Source organism: Dipodomys ordii, unplaced genomic scaffold, assembly GCF_000151885.1.
Source record: "Dipodomys ordii isolate 6190 unplaced genomic scaffold, Dord_2.0 Scaffold9, whole genome shotgun sequence".
Taxonomy (NCBI): Eukaryota; Metazoa; Chordata; class Mammalia; order Rodentia; family Heteromyidae; genus Dipodomys; species Dipodomys ordii.
The window spans coordinates 13,465,412-13,477,452 of NW_012267225.1; the positions used below are offsets into that span (position 1 = coordinate 13,465,412).

Genomic DNA, 12,041 nt, shown 5'->3' on the forward strand with positions numbered 1-12,041 from the left:
CTAGCACTCTACCACTTGGGCCACAGCGCCACTTCCGGCTTTTTTTTTTTTTGCTTATGTGGTGCTGAGGAATCGAACCCAGGGCCTCATGCATGCAAGGCAAGCGCTCTACCACTGAGCCACCTTCCCAGCCCCTAAATTATTATTTTTTTAATACTTCCAACGTTAATAATGGGAGGCTGGAAGCAATTGGTTTTAAAAGGTAATCAAAGTACTTTGTGCCATTCTGTATTGGAAAAGCACTTTCAACTCTACTGGTAATCATGTTTACCTCCAACTTCCCACAACATTTGGTTCCACATGACTACATCACAAAATGAGGCTTGGGAGTGGGGAAAGGGTAGGTTCCAAGTTCGACTCCCATCCTGTGTAAAAATCCCAGTGCCAAACAAAGACCTGGAATTGATACTGGGAATCTGTATTCATAAGCCTCTCTGTCTTCCAGAGAAAGGAGAAGTAACTCTGGGATAAGACTTAGGTGTGCAGAATTAGGAGATGGTGGGAGTAACGTGTGATAATGCAATTCTATAATCCCAGCAATTGGGAGCCTGAGAGAGGAAGATCATGAGTTCAGTGCCAGACTGGGCTACACAGTGACACTCTCAAAAAACAAAAAAGGATCCTATTTTCTGCACTGTAGGGAAAAAAAGAAAAAAATCAGCAAATGTTGCCCTATTTACTATTACCTGGGAATGTAGGTTGGATGAGAGAATATGCTTGAATGTATGGAAACTGATCCTGACTAAGGCAAATACTGCAACTATTTGAGTACTTCCAGAAAGCCAAGGAGCATAATAAAGACAACTAGGTCTTGCCATGACTTTGAGCCATATCCTCTTCCTTCATTCTACAGCTTGTCGCCAAGCTAGTCAAGTGTTGGCTGGTAACATGTCTTCCATGATGTTTTTGTTATTTTCATTTATGGAAGCACAGAGCAAATAAAAATACAACACTTCTGCTTAAAATATGTGTTCATCTTAGAAAACATGAAAAATGGAGAGAAGGACAGAGAACATTAAAAAGTATTCATACTATGGTGTATTTAAAATCACTAGTAATCCCAGTATTGCTGCTGAGAGTCCTGAGTAATGAGTTACTGAGCTTTTCTGGACCTTAGCCTCCATGTCAGTACAAAATGCCAATGAGAAATAAGTGAGAAATAAATGCCATGAGAAATAAATGAGTTTATGCATTAGGAATTGAAACTATAATATAGAACCCAGAATCGATTACATATTAATTACTGATCTTATTATTTGGTTATTTTATTTTCTTTTCCCCCAAATAAATTAATACTGTAAAAAGCTGTACAACATATACAATTAGTATTTAGTGTTCAGTACCATGAAATGATTCTAATTCTCTGTTTTAGTATCCATTCATTTTGTTTGCCCCACCAGAGGCAAATAAAGCACAGGCCAGGATGCGGTTTTGAAGGCACAATCATAAGTGGTCCTGTCACATGAATGGAAATGGTAGTTGAGACAACAGTACCACACGCCAGCGGACCAGAGGCACCCATGAGATGTGGGTGGAGCGAGAAGGAGGGCAGCAGCACTTGAGGAGCAGCAGTCAGCGTACAGTACCTCATGTAAGCGGCTTTTTCCTCTTGGGACATGTTATTCAAAAGAAGTTCCTTCAAGGTCAGAGTATTTTCAATCCATTCAATTACTCCTAATCTGTAAAGGAAAATAGAATTGATCAATAAATGCAAACGCAGTTGCTCTTTCTTCACTAGAAAAAATGTTATGGAGACTGAAAACAAAATAGATTTCTCCCTATTCGTTCTTCACATCTTCCTTGTGCAGATCCCACTGCCTCAGACTGTTACATCCAGCCTGCACTTGCTGTGTAAGAGCTAAGGCACTGACGTGTCCCACGTGCCAAACCCACCTCAGGGCAGAACAGTCCCGCAGGACCAGGCGCAGGGTTCTTCATGTTCCTGGTTCTCTCTCTCTCTCTAGGCGCAGGGTTCTTCATGTTCCTGGTTCTCTCTCTCTCTCTCTCTCTCTCTCTCTCTCTCTCTCCCTTCCTCCCTCTCTCTCTCTCTCTCCTTCCTTCTCCCTCTCCCCATCCTACTTTCCCCAACCCCCTCCCTCTATCCATCTCTGCCTCCTCTCTTTCCTCTGTCCCCACACATACACATCCACTGGGGCCGCACCTGGAGGTCATGGGTACAACATGGTACGTCTTTAACTGCATGTTTCTTTGACTGCAAGCAGCATCCCGGGAGAGGATGACATTCATGACCTGGAAAAGCTGCTCGATGCGCTGGTCCTGCCGAAGGTCCTCACCTCCCTTCACAAGGAAAGGGTACTCCTTCTCATCATGGCCTCGGATGATGATGCGCTTCGGTTTTCTCAAGGAAGCCATTACTTTTACCTTCAAAAGTTAAGAAACTATTCATGTTTTTTGTTTTTTTTGCCAGTCATGAGGCTTGCACTCAGCCTGGGCACTGTCCCTGAGCTTCTTTTGGTCAAGGCTAGCACTCTACCACTTGAGCCACAGCACCACTTCTGGCCTTTTCTGTTTATTTGGCACTGAGGAATCCAACCTAGGCAAGCACTTACCACTAAACCACATCCCCAGCCCCTGCTGTTGCATTTTCAAAAAAAAAAAAAAAAGGAACGGTCTCACTTTATGGAAATCTCTGGACAGTGAAAACTTGGAAACTCATTTTTAAGATACACTATCTCTCAACATTTGTAAGAACACTCAAAGTTTGTTTTGGGCTTGTTCCCTTGTTCCTTATAATGGATGCATGGAACTTACCATGTGAGTTTACTATATACCTTAAACATGATTGACGTTGACACACTGGCAACATTATAGAAAGAAATTTAGTCAATAGTAGAGTAGGAAGATCTCATAAAATCTGAGACCCGCATGGGAAATTACCCATCCCTTTACTTAATAGAGACAAACACAACACTCCCACATTAACATTGAAAGTCCTCACCACAACGAGAGTGGTCACAGACCCTCATACCTACCCGTTCATCAAACCCAGAGATCCGTACATGGTATTCAGGCAGTGGCTTTCCCTTGCCATCATATTGACCTAAAGTAAACCACAAAGCCTTGCTTACATATATACTAGTACAGAGTCTGCATGTTTTAAAGTTATCTATTGATTTACTAAAAATGTTCTTTGGACATGATCAATTTATGACTTGAAGTATTCATTTAAAGAAAATGTACTTACTTTTTAATGCTATGTCAATTTAGCCAATTAATGGAAGATAGTTTCCTATTCCAGTTAGACAAATTTCTTTTTTTGGGGGGAGGTCTGGTCATGGGGCCTGAACTCTGGGCTTGGGTGCTGTCCCTCAGCTCTTCAGCTCAAGGCTAGTGCTCTACCACTTGAGCCACAGCGCCACTTCCAGCTTTTTTCTTTTTGCTTATGTGGTGCTGAGGAATCGAACCCAGGGCCTCATGCATGCAAGGCAAGCGCTCCACCACTGAGCCACCGTCCCAGCCCCTAGAAGCAGTATATCTTGGAATGCATAAATTTTTTCTTTGTATTATACTTAAATAATCTTGATCAAGATTTTTTTTTTTTTTGGTCACTTGTGGGCTTGAACTCTGGCCCTGGGCACTGTTCCTCAGCTTTTTAGCTCAAGCCTAGTGCTCTACCACTTGAGCCACAGTACTAATTCCAGTTTTCTGGTGGTTTATTGGAGATAAGAGTCTCACAGACTTTCCTGCTTGGGCTAGCTGTGAACTGCAGTACTCAGATCTCAGCCTCCTGAGTAGCTAGGATTATGGTGTGAGCCACAGGTACCTGGCAATATCAAGGCTTTTAAAAGTACTTAATAGCTATCAAGATATACCTGAACAGCATTAATTTAAAAACTTTTCGGCTGGTCACTAGTGTAATCCTAGCTTTTCAGAAGCTGAGATCCAAGGTTTAAGGAATGATGCCAGCCCACTCAGAAACGTCTGAGAGACTCCAATTAATCACTAAAACCTCCAATTAATCACTAAAAACCTGAAACCAGAGCTATAGCTTGTAGAGCAAAAAAAGCTAAGGGACAGTGTCCAGGCCCTAAGTTCAAGCACTAGTACGTAAACTTCTCCCTCCCCAGCAACAAAAAAAAAAAGTCTTTATCTTAGTCTAGAACTAATTCTACAACATAAACCTTTTATAAATGAAAGACATGCTTTAAGATAAGTCCACTACCAAAAAATTGAAATGCACAAAACAGTTTAATCTATAAGTTGGTTACAGTGTAGAAACCAATGGTAGAAAACTTGCCTTAGCATGCCTAAGGCCTTGGTTTCTATTCCCAACATGATGTACATACAAAAGTTACCAGTACAGTCCAGTAGAAGTATAGAAAACATTCTGCTGGGCATCGGTGGCTCAAGCCTGTAATCCTAGCTACTCAGGAGACTGAAATCTGAGGATCACAGTTCAAAGCCAGCCCAGGCATGAAAGTCCATGAGACTCTTATCTCCAATTAACCACCAGAAAACTGGGAGTGGTGCAGTGGCTCAAGCAGTAGAGCTTTCACCTTGAGCTGAAGAGTGCAGGGACAGCGCCTAAGTCCAGAGTTCAAGCCCCAAGACCGACAAAAACAAAACAAAACAAAAAATTATGCAATTTTTACAATACAATGGAAAGATTTGTTATTTTCCTAATGTAACCAGTAAATGACAGTATTGAAAGACACAATATCTTAAGAATCTTCTAAAGTGAAAATTTAAGCAATTTATTTTGGTAGTTATTATATAAATAAGTTAATTAAAATTATTTGTTGAGCTCATACAAAGTACAAATTTCTGGACTCTTCCATAGTAAACATAGTACTGGAAATTAAGTCCCAAAGATTTCATTCCCCAATGGAGTGGTGAACATTTTCTGATAGTGAATTGCTTTCCAGACAAGGGAAGAATTAGTAGTCAGTGTATATGGACACATTTTTAGAGCAGAGTCTTCCAATGCAGGAAAAGAGTGGCCGTGAACTCAAAGGGATTTCTGCAGTATTACTGAGTGCAATTTTTCCAAGTAAGGCTATTTTAAGTCTCATAGAGGTACGAGCCACCGAAGGGTAGGAAAAAGCTGCTATTGAAATGAAACCCTTACATGAACAAAGCCAGGTCCTGTGCTGTGAGAAGCCACATCCAGTTCCCACTCCTGGTTCTTATCTGCACTGGGCAAGGCAGCTCTAGCTTGGCTTTACAGCAAGGTTCTGACAGCCTGGTCCACAAGCCACATCCAGCCCACTGCCTGCTTTTTATACATGGGGTTTGGCTGGACGCTGCCAGGCAGGCCCACCCGCCACAGCACTGTCTAGAGCTGCCGTCCCACAGAGACCACAGATGCAAGTTCTGGAAACAGACTCACATGACCTGCAGAGCTGAAAATGCAAGTGTTTAATGAGAAACTGTGTGGGCCCCTGCTCTAGCAAAAACTAAATCCAGGCACAGTTTTAATAACAGTATTTTGAAATTTTGTAACAGTTTTATCATTTCTAAACCCCATTAGTTTTAAATTCAAACTAGTACCTCTTGTAATTACAACTCCTGCTGTCTATTCAAGGACTTATAGCACACAACAGGATGTGAAGTAAACTACGCAGTTTGTGTGGTGTTATCTGCACTTTTAAAATGTCTATGTAGAGGCTTATGAGGCTTAGTGGTAGAATGCTTGCCTAGAATGCACAAGACCCTTGGTTTGATTCCTCAGTACCACATAAACAAAAAAGGCTGGAAGTAGGGCTGTGGCTCAAATGGTAGAGTGCTAGCATTGAGCAAAAAGAAGCTCAGAGACTGGCAAAAAAAAAAAGATGTCTACCCAGTCACATGACATCGTAAGTAGTCCTGATTGTTCCTGCATTCATGTCTTTAACTCAAACTACACCCAATGACCCACCCAAAGAAATCTCTACTGATCAAATTTATCCCATTCAACCAGATGCCAGTGGCTCATGCCTATAATCCTACTACTCATGAAGCTGAGACCTGAGAATCACAGTTCAAAGCCAGCCAGGGCAAGAAAGTCCATGACTCATCTCCAATTAACCATCAAAACACTGGAAGTGGAGCCGTAGCTCCAGTGGTAGAGCACTAACCTTGAGCACAAATGCTCGGGGACAGTGTCCAGCCCAGGCACATTGCTACTAGGTCTTGATCTCAGGGCCTGAGTTACTTACAAAGCAGTTATTTACAAAAAACCACAATGTATGAAGATCCTCTTTTGTCTTGAAGATGGTGGGCTGGACAACACTGCCAACCTGAGTGCCAGGACTTCTCCTTTATGCCCTTAACTTTCTTCATTTTATTTTTTTGGGGGGGGCGGTCATAGGGCCTGAACTCTGGGCCTGGGTGCTATCCCTCAGCAATTCAGCTCAAGGCAAGCACTCTACCACTTGAGCCACAGTGCCACTTCCAGCTTTTTTCTGCTTATGTGGTACTGAGGAATTGAACTCAGGGCCTCATGTATGCAAGGCAAGCACTCTACCACTGAGCCACCTTCCCAGCTCCTCTTCATGTTTCATGAATAAATGTTAGTTTGACAAAGACTGGGGGAAACAAGTCAGTGTAAATGAATGGTGAAAATGTTTTGGACGACTGGAAGGAGGAAGGTCAGGGAAGGCACTAAGGAGGAAAGCATGCTGGAGACAGTGCCTATATGTGCCTATGTAGGCGAGGAATCACATCAAGCCCACTGCAAGCTCCACTTGTCCCAGGACTCCCTCCAAACACAATGGTTTTCCTTCAAACTCTAGAATTTTTTTTTTTTTTTTCGTCAGTCACGGGCTTGAACTCTGGGGCCTGGGAGCTGTCCCTGCACTCTTCAGCCCAAGGCAAGTGCTCTATCACTTGAGCCACAGTGCCACTTCTGGTTTTCTGAGTGGTTAATTGGAGACAAGAGTCTCACAGACTCTTCTGCCTGGCTGGCTCTGAACCGTAATCCTCAGATCTCAGCCTCCTGAATAGCTAGGATTATAGGTATGAGCCACGAGTGCCCGGCTCTAAAATAATTTTGAAAATATATATCTTTTATCACACTGTTCTGTGAGCAGATTTTTATAAGTAGTTGTCATATAATTCCTGACCTTAGAAACTAAGTCTGTCTTTGTATCTACAAGCACTTACTCCTGTGTAACAGTGCTGCTTGGGAATATTAATCAACTCAACTAAGAACAAAATATTTTCTTGATCCAATATCCAAATCATCTAAGGAATATTAAGCTACATAACCTTCCGATCTCAGAATGAGCAAGTAGAAGTCTGTATACCTATCCACCACCATCCAAACTAAACATATTCTATCAGCACCTTGCAGAAAGCTCAGAAAGATGTAAAGCAAGTTCATAAATTCAACAGGCATTCTAAAGCCAGAACTGTCAGTCAGTAAGCCACCAAACATGAATAGTGATTTTCCAAGTGGCTGTGGTATAATCATAGCAGTTGTGTTCTTCCTCACCTGAATGAATCGCCTTCTAAAGGGGCCTAGGCCTGGCGACTTCAGGTTGCCCAAAGCTGCATACATTCTTTCATAAAGTTTTTCAATGTTTTTTTGATTTACAGGAATTTTTCCTAATTCATCTTTTGTATCAGCAACCCAGTCCTGTGTGAAAAGAAGAGAAAGAGGGAAAGAAAAAGACTAAGAATCAAGTCAGGCTGCAAGTCTGTTTTTATGTGTCAAAACATGTTCTCCTACCTTAAAGAGAAGATCAGGATTGGAGAGCTGTTCTAAAGCATTAATGAAATCTTGAATCACTCCTCCTTGATCTAACTTACTTTTGATCCTATAAAAAATTTGACAAGTTTAGGTAATCAAAGATCTTCAAAGATCAAGGCATAGATAGATAGACAGATAGATATAATATATACATATATATACAACTACATATAATCACTCACGTATATGTATCTCATTTACTCTGCTTGACTCAACAGATTATCTAAGATCATAATCATGATCATAGGATCACTGAGAAGAGAAGATAAAGTTTTCTGTTTCACACAAAGTTCAAAGCTATTTGTTTCTGTGTGTTTGCTTTTACCATACACCCTTTTTATACTCTGTAGTATGCAATTAACTCAATAGTCTATAATATCACCTTGCCACAAACTCCTTATTCTTATGACCAGCAGAAGTATCTTTAAAGGAATAGTTTTCACTGCTTATTATGAAAGGATAGACGATTGCTTGTGGGTAGTGATTGGCAATCTCTTCCACAGTAGGCTGCACTGCCACAGCTTCCTCTTTGTCCAGTAGCGCCACCATGTGGCTGATCCAGCCAATGAACTGCCAGCAAGGAATGCAAGACATCTAAAACACAGATAGTTGAAATTTAATAATAAACAAAATACTTAAAATCTGTCCAAAACATCATGCATACAAAATAAAATTTCATATTTCTTGGATTTCTTTCAATTAAGTGACTGCTGTATTCTTCCAGACATTTCCTGTGCAAGAGAACACATAGTCTTTGTTTACCAGAATGAATTCAGCCTTGACATATTGCTGCTTTTCATAGCTTTAGCACACTTTTTTTTTGGTCGGTAGTGGGGCCTGGGGACTGTCCCTGAGCTCTTTTGCTCAAGGCTAGCACTCTACCACTTTGAGCCACAGCGCTACTTCCAGTTTTCTGGTGGTTCACTGAAGATAATAGTCTCACAGGGATTTTTCTGCGAGGGCCAGCTTTGAACCATGATCCTCAATCTCAGCTTTCTGGATAGTTAAGATTACAGGCGTGAGCCACCAGCACCCAGCTATTTCACTCTATAACAGCAGCTCACTTTTATTTTTACTTTACTTTTCAGTTGTGGTCTTGTATTTTTGCCTGAGCCTGGCAATGAACCACCATCCTCTTACCTCCACCTCCTACCTAGCTATGATGAAAGATTAAAGGTGTGAACCACCACAATGAGCTCATTTACTGTGGCAAGATCTTACTGTCTTTTTGTCTGAGTTACCCTCAAATTGTAATATTCTCATTTCTACCTCCTACAGAGCTGGGTACAGGTATATATCCCAAAGATATATACCTTTCTGTTAGCTATTTTCTACTGGTCTTTTGTAACCACTTATTTCAGAAGATGCAGATGTTAGTTTTCTGTGTTTCATCTATTTTTCTTAGTGTTCTCTTAAATTGTGCCTATGGCATTTGGCAGATCTTTTAGGTATAATATACATCGAAATATCTTCCATTTAGAACTCAAAGAAATGGAAGTAAGAGGTTTGCAGTTTTTTTTCTTTTCTTCTTTCCTTTTTTCTTTGATTTATTCCCTACGGTCTGTTGCTTTTGATTTTTATACCCTTTGTCTGGTCTAAAGTTTATCTGATTTAGGGAGGGGAAGAGGAAGCACAGAAATGATGAGACAAAAGGTGAACCAATTCAGCAGTGAAATCCACTGGATACTATGTTGTAAATGAACTATACAACTTTGGTGGGAGGGAAGTTGGGAGGAGAAAAAGTGGGAAAGAACGAGGGAGGGGGTAACAGCGTTCAAAAGGAAATGTACTCATTACCTGAATCAGGTAACTGCAACCCCTCTGCACATCACCTTTACAATAAAATTTAAAATTAAACAAAGAGAAATGTCTTCCATTTAATAGCTTCTGGCCTTTGTCTCTAAACTTAGTAGTCATTTGAAAATGTATGCATGCTTTCCTCTCATTTTTTAAAGGAGCTATTTTCAAGGCAAACCCTGATATACTTTGCATTGCTAGCATAAGGAGCTTCCTAGCTGTACCTAGTTAACTGAGGACAGGGCAGCATGTGTGAAGACAGCAGGAGTAAGACCACAAGGTGTCTGTCATAACAACACTAAATAATGTTTGAGTAACTAAGTCAGCTATCCATTCAGTTTTCGGAGATAGGGCCTTGCTATTTAGCCCAGACCTCCCCTGTGATAGGAGTAAAGGTGTGTAAAACACAAATTCAAAATGAATTTTTCCATACATAAATAAAACATTAGGAAAAAATCAAGCCCATAAAGGTTACCTAATTACCTCCTCACTTATCTTTAAGAAAAACACATAGCCAAGAGCTGGTGGCTCATGCCTGTAATCCTACCTACTCAGGAGGTTTAGATCTGAGGATCAAGGTTCAAAGATCGGGCAGGAAAGTTCAGGAGACTCTTATCTCCAATTAACCTCAGTGAGCTGTGATTCAAGTGTCAGAGTGCTAGCCTTGAGCAAAAAGAACTTATGGAGCTCAGGCCTGTAATCCTAGTCACTCCAAAGGCTGAGATCTAAGGATCATGATTCAAAGCCAGCCCAGGCAGGAAAGTCTCTGAGACTCTTGTCTCCAAATAACCACCAAAAAACCAGAAGTAGAGATGTGGCTCAAGTGGTATCACTAGCCTTAGCAAAAAAAAAAAAACTTCCAGACAGCATTCAGGCCAGAAGTTCAAGCCCCAGAACTGGCCAAAAGAAAAAGAAAAACACATAGTTGGCATTTCTGAATTTACTTTACTGTCCTGTTTAAGACCTGTCGGCAAAGCCTACTAATGGAAATCCACAGGAAGTGAAATGTACAGTTAAGAGCCCTGATAACCATACCAGATCTGCACAGCTCAGAGATAGTACTGTTTAAGAACTTGCAACACAGCAGGAGTGGTGGCTCACATTTGTAATCCCAGCTACTTGGGAGCCAGAGGTAGGAGGATCATGAGTTCAAGGCTAGCCCAGGCAGACTCACTCTATCATAAAAACAAAATAAAAATAAAAGAAAGGCCTAGGGTGTGGGTCAGGGAGTAGAGCCTATGGGCAAGGCTCTGGGTTCAATTTCCAATGCTAAGAAAAACACAGAAAATAAATAAATAACATAAAACTTAACAGTGTGCCAGTCAAGCCTTTCTGAACTTATATTTTCAAATCACAACTTGGTCCTATTTTCTAAGACAGACCAAAGATCAATCTAAAATAGATCTTTCTGTAAAATCTCCAAAGCAACAGCTGTGCACTTTCGCAGGTACAGTCTTCCCCACAGACAGTGCCCACAGGGCAGGAGCACATCCAGGAGGTACAGTCCCAGGGAGGCTGAGGAGCAACTCGGGCAGAGGTGCAAGCTGCTCTGTGTACAAACACAAACACCTCACTCAGGTCCTGCGGGCATGGTGCCATCAACAAGTACTAGCCTCAGTGGGAGGTGGGATGCAAAGAAACTTAGTCATCTCCCTTAGCCAAGTAACAACTGAACACAAGGCATCAACAGATGTTACAGACAGCAACTTCATTCATGTGGGCTATACTTGTAATAAACAGCTTGTCTCTGCCCCAGACACAACTTTTTGGGTCCTTGATGTCTTCAGGCACTTGTTCAGATGTAGCATTGTTACAAATATCCACAGAGAAAAATGCGTAATTGCAAACACACACTTTCTCTGTTATTAAAATGTAGCAGAATTAAATGCTGTCTGGAAAAAGCTGCAGCATGTGCAAGGCACTGACTAATGTGTTCTTTTTATTTGTTTTGGTGGTACTGGGATTTGAATCTAGGGCTTTGCAATTGCCATACAGGTGCCCTGCTACTTGAGCCATTAATGTGAGTGTCTTTATTAAGTTCTGGAAATACACTAGGTTACCAACCTCTTTTGTCATTATGCTCAAGGTCTCCTCTGGATACAGTTCTATGATCTGAAGTAGTCTAGGAAACTTGAGTCTGGCTTCAGTGGAATTTAATTTTAAAGCTCTCAACATTTTCTCCACCACAAGTGCTGGATAAGTCTCCAGTTCTACAGAATCTGTAACTTTGAAGGAGAGAAATAGGAAAACAATGATCAACACATCCACTGACAGGCTATCAACAGGACAAATGGTAACAATTTTCCCTTTTGGCTATTTTTATCATGCTATTGTTCTTTTTTCTTTTGTGCCAGTACTAGGACTTGAACTCAGGAGCCTCACACTTGCCCTTAACTTTTTTGCTCAAGGCTAGTACTGGAGCCACAGCTCTACTTCCTGCTTTTTTTTTTTTTAGTTAATTGGAGATAAGAGTCTTTCAGATTTGACTGTCAGGCTGGCTTGACCCTTGATCCTCAGATCTCAGTCACTAGTGTAGCTAGGATTATAGGTA

The 12,041-nt window shown here is 41.2% G+C and overlaps 1 protein-coding gene across 1 annotated transcript in view; it reads right to left on the bottom strand.

Annotated features, from left to right (window-relative positions):
- The window catches only part of Prkdc (protein kinase, DNA-activated, catalytic polypeptide), a 195,355-nt gene that overhangs the window by 8,809 nt on the left and 174,505 nt on the right, over positions 1–12,041 (bottom strand). The window contains exons 72-79 of the mRNA XM_013009243.1: positions 11,555–11,715; positions 8,076–8,287; positions 7,673–7,760; positions 7,436–7,579; positions 5,351–5,417; positions 2,994–3,061; positions 2,162–2,382; positions 1,587–1,679 (exon numbers count right to left, since the gene is read on the bottom strand). Coding sequence (XP_012864697.1) covers positions 1,587–1,679; positions 2,162–2,382; positions 2,994–3,061; positions 5,351–5,417; positions 7,436–7,579; positions 7,673–7,760; positions 8,076–8,287; positions 11,555–11,715 — 1,054 coding nt within the window. The remainder of the gene's footprint in view (positions 1–1,586; positions 1,680–2,161; positions 2,383–2,993; positions 3,062–5,350; positions 5,418–7,435; positions 7,580–7,672; positions 7,761–8,075; positions 8,288–11,554; positions 11,716–12,041) is intronic.